This window comes from Zootoca vivipara, chromosome 9 (assembly GCF_963506605.1).
Source record: "Zootoca vivipara chromosome 9, rZooViv1.1, whole genome shotgun sequence".
In the NCBI taxonomy this organism is placed as follows: domain Eukaryota; kingdom Metazoa; phylum Chordata; class Lepidosauria; order Squamata; family Lacertidae; genus Zootoca; species Zootoca vivipara.
This window is the reverse complement of record NC_083284.1, coordinates 14,518,974-14,532,247: the sequence shown is the minus strand read 5'-3', so window position 1 is coordinate 14,532,247 and position 13,274 is coordinate 14,518,974. Positions and strand designations below refer to the sequence as shown.

Sequence of the window (13,274 nt, the reverse complement as noted above, 5' to 3'; positions counted from 1 at the left end):
GGTGACTCACAGTGAGTTGCTAAAAGGGCTCTGGGCATTTAAAGAGACATTGAGTAGGCATAATTCTAAGCAACGTATACGCCTGGACTTTTCAGACATTATTCTAGAGCCAAACAAACATGTATGGGGTGGGGGAACCTGCTTCTGTGATGCTTCTCCCAACGAGTTCATTTTACCCACGACACCTTGTGTTCTGGACGTAAAATTCAATACTACTAACCAATGAAGTTCACCAACAGGTGGTGCTAGACGACCCTACCTTCATGAAGATGTAAAACTAATTTCTCCAATTGCACCTTGTGCTTCCACAGATGGTCCTTAAGGATGAAGTAAGGCCACCACAAACATGCAGTAGCCACTTAGAATGTGGCCCTTATTATGCATTGCTGTTTGGGACAATATATTATAAGGGAAAGGCAAAATGGTAGAGCATCTGCTTTGCATGCAGAAAGAAGGTCGCAGGTTCCATCCTCGACAGCTGGGCTTGAAGTCAGTGTCAACCAGTTAGCAATGCTGCCAAGGTAAAATGGCTCACCTGGCATCATTGTGGAATCAGGTGACTGACAGGTAAGCAGCCCCATCTCTCTCTCTCTCTCTCTCTCTCTCTCTCTCTCTCTCTCTCTCACTCTCTCTCTCTCTCTCTCTCTCTCGTGTGTGTGTGTGTAGATGCTAAGGATCCATCTAACCCAGGGGTCCTCAGACTTACCCGGCTATGGGCCGGTGCCCGCCGCACTAATCGCGCGGCAGGCCGGAGGGCGGGGGAGTGCGCACCCGTGCGCATGCGCGCACACACTTACTGGCGCGGCGGCGCGCTTCCAGGTCGGAAAAATCGCCGAAAATCATTTGTGCGCATGCGTATGGGCCTCCCCCCGACCCGGAAGTGCACCGGAAATGACCTCTTCTGGGACGGGAGAGGCCCATACACATGTGCACAAACGATTTTCGGTGCTTTTTTCCAATCTGGAAGTGTGCCGCCGTGCTGTGCGCCGTAAGAGCGGGCGGCGGCAGCAGGCGGCAGGGGTCGTTGCGGGCCGGATTGGGAGGCCAATTGGGCCGCATCTGGCCCGCGAGCCGTAGTTCGGGGCCCCTGATCTAACCCAACAGCCAAGTCTTATTCCCAACCTCTGGGCTGTAGGACTGGAACTGAACTGGGAGGACTCAGATTCAAATTCCTGCTCAGCCATGAATCTCATGGGGTGACACTGGGTGGGTGATTTGATCTCTAGTCAGCCTAACCTACACCCCAAGATTTCAGTGATGATAAAATGGGGAGCGAGGGCACACCATGCATCGTTGTTGCTACCTTTCCTCGGAGGAGTTCAATATTATGCACATGGTCCCCCATCCATTGTATCCTCACAGCAACCCTGTAAGGTAGGTCAGCCTGGCCCAAGGGAATGTGAACTTCTGGTCTTAGTGCTTTAATTGTGTGTGTGTTTTTTTAAAAAAAAAATGTATGAACTGTCATGCATTTCAACCGGCTTGTTTTACTGTATATTTTAATTGAGAATGTTTTAGTGCTCTGATCGAATTATTACTGCACATTTCAATTATGTATGTTTTTATAATCGATTTTATATAGTTGTAAACCACTTAGAAGGCAGTTTGGCATGCAAGCAGTCTATTTAAAAATACATAAAGGATTTCATATGCTGCTGCCCTGAACTACTTCGTGGAAGAATGGGATAAAAATATAACAAAGAAGTCCTGGTTTTAATGACTGCCAGAAGCGCTGCATCTACCTTTTGGCAGAGCAAGGTAGCAAATGCTGGGGGGGGGGGCAGGGAGGGGAAGAAAGTTGCTGGAGGACAGTGCAATAAGCTTCATTCCCAAAACAAGCCCGATGCCCTTAGATGTGGTAGAGGAGGGCACTGCCCTGCACTGATAGTGTTAAGATTCAACTGCCAATCCAGTTGGCTTACATGTGTGAAACGAAGAGGATGCCATCTTGTACTTTGCTGCTGGCAGCAAAATGCCTCAGGCCAGCCTTGGCAAACTGCTTTGAGACTCGGCGACTTCATTTTCCTGGGACAGAAAACCCACTGAAACACCTGCCCAAGTCGACAAAGGGCTCCTCCAAGCAACCTATTTTAATTGAGAATGTTTTAGTGCTCTGATGGAATGTCCTGTGTGAGTGCCTGGAGGCGGCTGGAGGAGGGATAGCGGTTAACAGATTGAGGTTGAATCCTGACAGGACTGAAGTACTGTTTCTGGGGGACGGGGCGGGCAGGTGTGGGGGACTCCCTGGTCCTGAATGGGGCAACTGTGCCCCCGAAGGACCAGGTGCGCAGCCTGGGAGTCATTTTGGACTCACAGCTGTCCATGGAGGCGCAGGTCAATTCTGTGTCCAGGGCGGCTGTCCACCAGTGCCATCTGGTACGCAGGCTGAGACCCTACCTGCCTGCAGACTGTCTCGCCAGAGTAGTGCATGCTCTGGTTATCTCCCGCTTGGACTACTGCAATGCACTCTACGTGGGGCTACCTTTGAAGGTGACCCGGAAACTGTAATTAATCCAGAATGCGGCAGCCAGACTGGTGACTTGGAGTGGCCGCCGAGACCACATAACACTGGTCCTGAGAGAGCTACATTGGCTCCCAGTACGTTTCCGAGCACAATGCAAAGTGTTGGTGCTGACCTTTAAAGCCCTAAACGGCCTTGGTCCTGTATACCTGAAGGAGCGTCTAACCCCCATCGTTCAGCCCGGACATTGAGATCCAGCACAGAGGGCCTTCTGGCGGTTCTCTCATTGTGAGAAGCAAACCTACAGGGAACCAGGCAGAGGGCCTTCTCAGTAGTAGCACCCACCCTGTGGAACGCCCCCCCCATCAGAGGTCAGAGAGATAAACAACTACCTGACATTTAGAAAATACCTAAAGGCAGCCCTGTTTAGGGAAGTTTTTAATCTGTGATATTTTAATGTATTTTAATGTGTGTTGGAAGCCGCCCAGAGTGGCAGGGGGGGGGGGGACCCAGCCAGATGGTCGGGGTATAAATAATAAATTATATTATTATTATTAATCAAACATTAATCCTGATTTGCTTGCACAAAGCTTACATGGAGGTTAGATTATATCCACTCTTTCCTGAGCATTCACTCGGATGTGTTTGCAGGGAGCTAATAATAATAATAATAATAATAATAATAATAATAATAATAATAATAATAATTTCATTATTTATACTCCGCCCATCTGGCTGGGTTCCCCCAGCCACTCTGGGTGGCTCCCAACAGAATATTAAAAACACGATAAAACATCAAACATTAAAAACTTCCCTAAACAGGGTTGCCTTCAGATGTCATCCAAAAGTCAGATCATTGTTTATTTCCTTGACAGCTGATGGGAGGGCATTCTACAAGGTGGGTGCAACTACCGAGAAGGCCCTCTGCCTGGTTCCCTGTAATCTCACTTCTCGCAGGGAGGGAACCTCGGAGCTGGAGCTTATCCAACACTGAGCATTCCTTCTGGTTCGAGTGGAGGCTCTTTATCCATCCTGCAAATCATTTGCCCATTCCACACTTTTCAACGCATTTCCCTGTCACTTTCCTAACTGCAAAATGTATATTTCTTCTTAAACGTGGATGCGTTGCTCTAGGGAAACTGTGCTTTAATCCACTTTGATTGCACGAGCCTCAATTTCCCAGTGTGCCGTAGAATCCCTCCTGCGAAATCCTGCCCGCCTGGAGGCCCCCAAAACGCACGGAATGGGCTGCTAGCAACATGCCCCCTAAGAAACGAGTCATACTGCATACCAAACCAGAAAGGAATCGCTTCCACCGAGCCTGAGAACTACAGCAAGAATCTGACTTTCTGGAGAGAATTGAAGTTATTAAACTCTCAGTTGTAGGTCATTGCTGCTGGAGTGTAACATTCTTGGGGAGGGGGGGGGGACTTTCCCTGCCTTTTTCTGCGCAGACATCAGATTCCTAGCAGAAGAGTGGAATGCATTTCATATGTGTTTCGGACCTCATTCAGCTGGTGTCTTCCCGCCTCCGCCTCCCGAGAGCATCCAAGACACAGCTGCAGACACATTGAAAGGTAGTCCTGGGCAGGGCTCCAGTTGAAACTGTGCCATAGGAAAGGACCACCAGCCAAGGGCTGAAATACCCTTCCTGAGCAAAACTTCATAGCCTTTAAATGCCGGGTAGGGAGTGTGCATGTTGTGCTGATCCTCATGGAGGCTCTGTTAACAATGATAATTTCCTACAGCCCCCCTAGGGTCTAATTGATAAGTGGAGAGGGTGATTTGCCAACAGTAAACATAGTTTTTTCCCCGGCTGCAACTCTGCTCTCCTCCTCTGCTGCAAAAACAATACAAAGCAAAGCCACTGAACTGCCAGACATTTATTTTCACAGCTAAACATCACTGGGAGCAAGCCAGAAATCTCTGTTTTATTTACTTTGACTCGGGTGCTCTATCAAGCCTAGTGGAATAGCCAGCATGCAAGTGGGAGTCCTTCCTTCTTGAAACCAGTTGGCTGCTACTGGGAGGTCAGGTCGCATAATGCAGAACCACATGGCCGGATGCAGACCTCTTCTTCCAAATGACTTCTTCCATATAACCCTGGAAACGGATGTCTTTTATTTATATCCCGCCTGCCTCCCAGTGAAGGACCAAGGAGGCTCGCAGCAGAAATTAAAACAGATACAATTAAAGGTAAAAGGTAAAGGACCCCTGGCAGTTAAGTCCAGTCGCAGACAACTCTGGGGTTGTGGTGCTCATCTCGCTTTAAAGGCCAAGGGTGCCAGCGTTTGTCCACAGACAGTTTTTCCGGGTCATATGGCCAGCATGACTAAGCCGCTTCTGGCGCAACGGAACACCGAAACCAGAACAACGCATGGAAATGCCGTTTACCTTCCCGCCGGAGTGGTACCTATTTATCTACTTGCACTTTTGGGTGTGCTTTCAAACTGCTAGGTTGGCAGGAGCTGGGACCGAGCAACGGGAGCTCACCCCAGTTTGGGGACTTGAACTGCTGACCTTCTGATCGGCAAGCCCAAGAGGCTCAGAAGTTTAGACCACGGCACCACCTTAGTTGACAATACAATTAAAAGCACACAATAAATCTAAACACGAAAAAGCAATTAAATAAGTAAGCCTAGTAAAAGCACGGAAAACACTTAAAACCATTTAAAAGCGTGCGCACGTGCGACATCCAGCCTCAGAAGATGCTGCTACAACAGCCAGTTAGCGGCCAAAGGTCTATTGCAAGAAAAAAGGCTTTGCTTGCTGGCGAATGGAAAGCAGTGAGGGGTCAGTTCCACTTCTGGGAGAAGCCACCATCTGGGAGTGGCTCTCTCTAGACTAGTGTTCTCGCCAAACAGGCCTGTGATAATGGTAAATGGATTTCACAACTGAAGTCCAGAAACTGCGGCTATTTTAGGAAGAAAATGCTGTGCTTTGCTGGCAATATAGAACAAGCATATACATGGCATCCAAATAAGTATGGCCCATTTTCTAGATTGCAAAGGAATATATACTTAGAAGTACGTGTAGAAGTGAGCTGTAGCAATGCAATCTCTAGTACCGCAAACCTCATGCACACACGGAATCAAATGAGAGGAGCTATTTTTCTCTGCCAAACGCCGGAGTTCTGCAATCCATTTGATTCATTTCACTTCCCCTTTTCACTGCTGCAAGACTCTCTGTCTGCTCCTCATCAAAACAGAACCATAGAATCTTGGAGCTGGGAGGGACCCAGGGATCATCTAGTCCAACCCCCTGCAATGCAGGAAATAAGCCATGTGCGTAATATAAAACAAGTCAATAAATCCACATATGTTACGGATGTACTCACCTCCTCCAAAAGGGGCCCATATAACCCTGCGGATAGACTTCACCCAGTCCTCCATGTCATTCTGAGTGCTTGCCATAAGGAGGTAGGTTTCATGGTTTGCTGTCATCCGCTCTCTGTCTCCGCCTATGAGAGAAGAGGGAACCTGCATTAAGGAACACTCGCACTTTGCAACCCAAATTCTCATATACAATCCAAAGTGGGTAGCAGTATGGTGTAGTGGTTAGAGTGCTGGACTAGAACCTGAGAGAGCAGGGTTCAAATCCCCACTCAGGCCCCACCTGCACTCTGTGGGGGAATGGTAGCTCCCTACAGGGCAGGTGCGTCCTCAGTCATGAACCTCACTGGGTGACACTGGGCCAGTCAGTGACTCTCGGTCTAATCTACCTCACAGGGTTGTTTTGAGAATGCAGTGAGGAGGGGGAGAGCCATTTTACGCCACCTTGAGCTTCTTGGAGGGAGTGTGGGATATAAATGTAATAAATGAGAACAAAAATAACAGAAGCAGACTATCGCAGATCAGAAAATACAGATATAATAATAGAATTGTGGAATTGGGAAGGCATCCCAGAGTTATCTAGTTCAACCCTTTGCAATGCAGAAATCTTTTTGCCCAATGTGGGGCTCGATCCCACAACCTTGAGATTAAAAGTCTCATGTTCTACCCACTGAGCTAATCCCAGGTTCAGATAGCACAGTTCATTAAGAACAGATTAAACTCTTCTCAGTATGAAAAAGTAAATACACTTAGAACAGTAAAAAAACAAACAAACAAGAAAACCCTTTTGGTTTTGCTGCAAGAAGCTATCGCAGCGCCCTCTCTGGAAATGAAGTCAATGGGGTTCTCAGTCCCTTTTGGCTTAAATACAGGTGTGTGTGAGGTGTGTGTTTGAATCTGGAGGTGGAAACAGGGTGGCGATTGTGGTGGCGAAAGTGGTGTTGCATATAATGAATCTTCTATTGCATATAATGAAACTTCACATATTTAGGCCTCTCCTAAATGGAAGATATTGGAGTACTCCAAGCATTTGCCCATGTATGTGCACAGAAAATAGCAGATCTTTTTGAAAGGAGATCTGCATTAATAATTGCAGTGCACACCAAACTATTATTACTGTATAATTATAGGATTATGGTATAATCTTATAAAGTTATATAATCTTGGAAGGGGCATGGCTGCAATGACCACGAAAGGACCCTGCCCTTTTGAATTTGGACTTTGTAACTTACAAAGCAGCTCTCTATGCCTTGGCAGCTAGGAAGATTAGGGCGAAAGAATTGGATAAACTAGCGATTAGCTGCAAAGGGGACTCGGAGATTTAATTTGTATGTTTTATATGAGAATTACCTCTTACCCTATGTAACAAAGCATTTTAGTAGACTCGAGGCTGGTCACTAGCCATGGCATTTGGCTAGTGCCATCAAATTTATGATGATGGTGACTTCTGAATTTGCCACTACACCACGACTGAAGCTGCAAAAGGTATTTGTGATTTAGCTAACATCTGTGTCCAAGCATCATGCACAAGGTAGAAACCAATGAGCAGGAACTAAGCACTCACTGAAGTCCCATACATTGAACACTCTCAGTATTGAGGAAACGAGTTTAAGAGTCATCTTAAGACTCAGTGTATGAAATGTAGGAAACAAATGCCATTCCCAGAAAAGAATAAACCATTAATGGCTGGGGCCTGCCTGAAGGGTGATTTACAGATTCTACAGCAATATCCTGCTCTGTCATCCTACAGTTCTGCCAGGAACATCGGCCGGCAATGACTCCAAATGACAGCTGCTCCAAACGCATTCCTGACAAAGAGGAAAGCACTATTGGCCACTAAACGACTCCTTTCAGTCAGCACTTCATCTCCGCGAATGGAGCTGGTGTCCAATTTTTCGACCCTCTGATGTCTGTTTGGTTGGATGCTACGCAGCAGAATGGTATCGGTGCTTCATATTTATAACCTGGGCAGAAAACGCAACGCTTCTGGCAAATCCCTACCAGCCACCATGTACATCCCTTTCTTCCACTTACAAAAAGCCGGCTGTATTCACACAGCTACAAAAAAGGCACATATGGGGCTATGAGCCCTGAGAGCGGCCATGTGGAGATGCTATAATCCCTGGCAGAATTTCTGAAACAGTGCCCGTGCCCTTTGGTGCTGCGACAGCAGTGTTATGCGCAAATAGTTTAGTAGCTCAAACCACAGGATACAGCAAGCACTCCTTATGGCACTGCAACGCGGTGAAACAACTAGAAAGCATAATAAAGTAGTGCGCCAAACTGCAGCCCAGAGCCCCACAGGTGGCATGCAGACCCATGCACATGGTTCAGGGGTGGCACACCCCATTTCTCTGCTTGAGGAGAAAAGCCCACATTGGCTCAGGAACGCAATACTTCAAGGACCGCCTTTTTCCATATGAGCCTACTCGGACTCAGAGATCATCTTCTGAGGCCCTCCTTTGTGTGCCTCCTCCTCGAGAGGTCCGGAGGGTGGCAACATGAGAACGGGGCCTTCTCTGCAGTGGCTCCCCGTCTGTGGAATGCTCTCCCCAGGGAAGTTCACCTGGCGCCTTCACCTTTAGGCACCAGGCAAAAACGTTCCTTTTTAACCAGGCCTTTGCCTGGTTAAAATGTGGCTCTTTTTTGGGGGGGGGGGTTTATTGGATTATTGTTTTTATTTTGATTTTATATATTGTGATCTTTTTTGTGAACCACCCTGAGACTTCTGGGTATGTATGAAAATGAATGAATGAATGAATGAACTTTTGTTTTGTGGCTAATAGCAGCTTGGGAGAGTTTTTTTTTTTAAGGATTGCAGCTGGGTAGGAAAGGGTGACTATGTGTCCAACTTGACAGAGGACTGTCCTCTGTTTCAAGGGGTCCTCTATTTGAAGGTCTGTCTGGTCCAAGTCTAGTTTAAAGGGGAAGTTGCTAAGAAGTTGGCCTGGAAGTTGGACATCAACAATTGCACACAGTTCACCTGGTTACAGTCTTCCCCGTTATGGTGAGATACATCAGATGTCTATTTAAATTTCAGCAATTATGTCCATATTTGCATATATATACTTCTAAATTAGCACACACAGTTTTAATGCAAATATGCAACCTCATTTTTCTTCATTTTTTTGGTGATGTGTCTACTCTTTGTTTGACGATGCATAATTGGCCTTGAGTGCTCACTGGAAGGACAGTTCCTGAAGCTGAGGCTCCAATAGTTTGGCCATCTCATGAGAAGAGAAGACTCCCTGGAAAAGACCCTGATGTTCGACAGTGGCGGAGCTTCATGCTCCGGCACTGGGGGGCAGAGAGCAGGCGGGGGCAGGGCGCACCACCTACAGGGGAGTGGCACATGTCCTGGGGGCGTGACATGCCGTCTGCGGGGGCGTGGCACCCAGTGCAGGCGGGGGGGGGAGCCGCGATGGCACCTCACCGGGATCGCACTGCCAGGGAGAGTGCGATCCCCCTGCACTCCTCTTCCTCTCCCAGTGATGTTGGGAAAGATGGAGGGCACAAGGAGAAGGGGACGACAGAGGACGAGATGGTTGGACAGTGTTCTCGAAGCTATGAACATGAGTTTGACCAAACTGCGGGAGGCAGTGGAATACAGGAGTGCCTGGCGTGCTCTGGTCCATGGGGTCACGAAGAGTCGGACACGACTAAATGACAACAAAGTTAAAGCTCCTCTCTCTGTGTGCTGCTGCTTCAGTGAAAACTTCTCTCTGTGCCTATTATTAACAATGTAGTTGCTAATGGCTCTTCCAGCATGATGTCAAAATTGACCCTGAAACACTAATTTTTTCCTGGTTGCTAGGTCAGTTTCAGTTCATGCATCCAGAACTGTATCCTCCTTCCCCCCTTTTTTTCTTTGGTTACAACAAAGAAAATGCACAGCGCAAATGAAAAGAGGCACTGGGTGCAATTTTGTTGCTAATTTCCATTCCACTGAAGGACAGCTGGGCATGAGCTGGGCATTACCTAAACCCTTTCTATATTTTGTTTCCTGCTGAAGACTTCTGTCGAATCCAAATGCTTGCATATCTTTACTTTCAATAAGAATTTGGTCCAAGATGGGGTGGAGGAAAAGAAACATTTCTATGTTCTCTTTACCATTAAACCTTGTTTTGTACAATGCTTGGATCCCTCAAAGAAAACGGCAGACGTCACTCAGCAAATTGGAATGAAGGGGCGTAACTGACCTGTCCTCTATTGCTCCCTTCTCTGCAAAGAGGAATGATTCTTTCTCCCACCCTTAACCCTGCAAAACGGTTTATAAGTAACTCATTCCAGCTGCCTGTCCTCTCTCTTGCAAACTCAGATGCACTCCAATGGTTCAGTAAATAGCAAGTGGAGAGCTGGTGTGCTTCTTGAGCAATGCCGCCTCCGACCAGCTGGGTGTACTTTTGCGCAACCAGCTGGCACTGCTCGGATGTGAGCAAAAGTATTTTAGGAACTCCTGCCCAGCAAATGGAAAAGCACAACCATGGACATCAAGGGAGGTACAATTCCGAAAGTGACATGGAGTGGCCTTTACCTGCATTCGCAATATTGTACTTTAGATACTTTGTGCACCGAACAAGAAGAGCTTGTTGAAATAAGCAGGGGCTTGTTTCTCAAATTGTCAAGCCCAAACAGCTTCCTTGCATTTTTCCTCCTGCTGTTAGGCACACATAGGAAGAAAGTAAATCCTTGTCCACTTTTAAAAACAGGACCAAGCGTGATTTTTATCTGCCTGAAAAGGACATGTTTCTGTGTTCTTTGAAGGGGCTGACGGGGGGGGGAAGGGTCTTCTGGCAGCTTAGAGGTGATTTATTGTTGTATAAGCTGTGAACTGGAGCCTACTTCATCAGCTGCAAATAAAGGGCTTGGCAGATTATATACGTATCCCTGTGCATATGAATCCAGGAATATTAAGGAACAAAACTGCAAACAGTAGAGCCAAAAGGCCGTGGAATTACAGACTGTGGCATTTCTAGGCAAAGCTCAAATAGACCCAGTGACCATTTGCTAATGTAAACATGGGTGATGATGCCCCATCTTGCTCTCTGGCACCTCACCCAAAGTTGCTCCCTCTCTGAGGTATTTCAGATAATAATAATATAATAATAATAATTTGGTATTTATACCCCGCCCATGTGGCTGGGTTTCCCCAGTCACTCTGGACAGCTCCCAACAGAATATTAAAAATACAATAAAGCATCAAACATTAAAAAAAAAACCTCCCCTAAACAGGGCTGCTTTTAGGTGTCTTCTAAAAGCCAGATAGTTGTTTATTTCCTTAACATCTGATGGGAGAATGTTCCACAGGATGGGGGCCACTACCGAGAAGGCCCTCTGCCTGGTTCCCTGTAACCTCACTTCTCGCAGCGAGGGATCTGCCAGAATGCCCTCAGAGCTGGACCTCAGTGTCTGGGCTCAATGATGGGGATGGAGACGCTCCTTCAGGTATACTGGGCCGAGGCTGTTTAGGGGTTTAAAGGTCAGCAGATCCAAGCATATAAATAAAACATGTGTCTAGAATTGGGTAGGGAAAACTTTGAGATATTGTATGGGGGGAGGGGGAAGCTGAGCAAGCCAGGGAAGGGGTTGAAGTCTCACTTCCCACTGCTCCACTTGCTCCCTGTTTGCCTTGCAGCAAACAAACAGGCTTTAGTTTTGAGATTTTCTTACACATGAACTGTGTTCCACGTCACTGAGCCCCCCTAGGAACCCCTATTATCCCCCCCATACATAACCTTAATTGTGACGACCTTGAGCCATCAAGATTGAAGGGTCATTCAGAATGTGTCATCTTCCACCTGCAGGTGAGTTTTGATGCCAATAGAGAGCTCTTTAACATTTCGCCTGGAAGGCACATCGGCTCCAGCAGGCGTTCTGAAATTTGCCTGGTTAATTTTATAAGGTATTTCATTTGCGGCTCTCGCTGTTCCCGGCCCGCTTTATTGATTTATTGCGCTTGTAATTTTGCCGCTGGATTGCTTTTGACACTGATATTGTTTTTCTGATTTTATGGTGTTAGGGAAACCCTCGGAGGAGAATTTGGGAGAGAAATGGAGGAAGATAAATTAAGAAAATGGCGATGCAAATACACTGACCCTTCTGGCAATAGGCTTGCATCCATTGCTGCACAATCCTAAACAAACAGCCCCACCGCCACCCCCAATATGCATTGTCCTTTATCTTTGTTCTGCATGGCAGCCATGCCCTTCTTCTTCCCAGGAATATTATTTTGCCCAAGATAACAGGGCTGTACCATTTCAGAGCAAGCCTGTGATTAATTTTTCTTGACATCACAGACACAATAGTTGCAGCAAGAATCCATAGCTCATTTTTCAGGCCTTTTGCTGTTCTGACCCTCAAGCTATCGCCTCTGCTGAACAAGACCAGAGAAATACAACTGCTCACCTACTATTTCTTCCAACATGCCCCTCTGCAGCTTGGGTTTTCTCTGTCTGTGACAGGCTTGCCAATTAGACCTGCTACAGAGAGGTATCAATATAGAATTTAGGGTCTAGCATTGCTTCCTTGGTGACATTTCAGTGACCACCCTATCTTGGAATCACGCTTGGGTTGGGGGCACTGAAAGAAAATCTGATCAACAGTTTCCAGGTATACCCTGATGCTTAGAGCAGGGGTCAGCAACCTTTTTCAGCCGTGGGCCGGTCCACCATCCCTCAGACCATGTGGTGGGCCAGACCATATTTTGAAGGGGGAAAAAAAGAATGAATTCCTATGCCCCGCAAATAACCCAGGGATGCATTTTAAGTAAAAGGACACATTCTACCAATGTAAAAACACGCTGGTTCCCAAACCGTCCACGGGCTGGATTGAGAAGGCGATTGGGCCTCATCCGGCCCATGGGCCTTAGGTTGCCTACCCCTGGCTTAGAGTAACCACTTAACCACGTAGCCAAAAAAAGTGGGAATGCATCATCAAAAATAAAATAGTAGACATAGATTTGCATAAAAGCTAGCCCAGTAGGAACCCAGTGCTCAATGTCCTGGGCATGTTGACTGAATTTGAGAGGAGGGGAGACCAAAAACATGACAGAAGAGGAAATAATAATAATAGTAATTATTATTATTATTATTTATTTTTACCCCGCCCATCCGGCTGGGTCTCCCCAGCCACTCTGGGCGGCTTCCAGGAAAGATTAAAATACAATAAAATGTCACAAATTAAAAACTTCCCTAAACAGGGCTGCCGTCAGATGTTTTCTGATGGGATAGAGTGGCTCAAATATGAAGGCAGAGCCAGAAGTATAAATATATAAAGGCTCTATTCATTCACACTCTTGCCAGCTAGTGCCCACCCATGTTCTCTTTCTCTTTGACAAACCGGTGCCAACCTATTCACTCAGTCTGGGCACCCTACTGCACGAGAAGGAGGAGTTCTGGAGGTTCTCACCCCACATATATTTTGTGGCAGAGTTCCACCTGCATAAACTAATAATAATAAACTTCATGTCGTGGGATTCATCC

The 13,274-nt window shown here is 46.8% G+C and overlaps 1 protein-coding gene and 1 non-coding gene across 6 annotated transcripts in view; both read right to left on the bottom strand.

Moving 5' to 3' along the window:
- The window catches only part of ARHGAP24 (Rho GTPase activating protein 24), a 343,081-nt gene that overhangs the window by 57,564 nt on the left and 272,243 nt on the right, over positions 1-13,274 (bottom strand). For all 5 annotated transcript variants that reach the window (XM_035112151.2, XM_035112152.2, XM_060278414.1 and 2 more), the window contains one exon: positions 5,799-5,921. In XM_035112151.2, the coding sequence (XP_034968042.1) occupies positions 5,799-5,921 (123 nt within the window). The remainder of the gene's footprint in view (positions 1-5,798; positions 5,922-13,274) is intronic.
- TRNAK-UUU (transfer RNA lysine (anticodon UUU)) lies at positions 6,406-6,480 on the bottom strand. The gene has a single exon. It is a non-coding gene; the product is annotated as a tRNA-Lys (tRNA).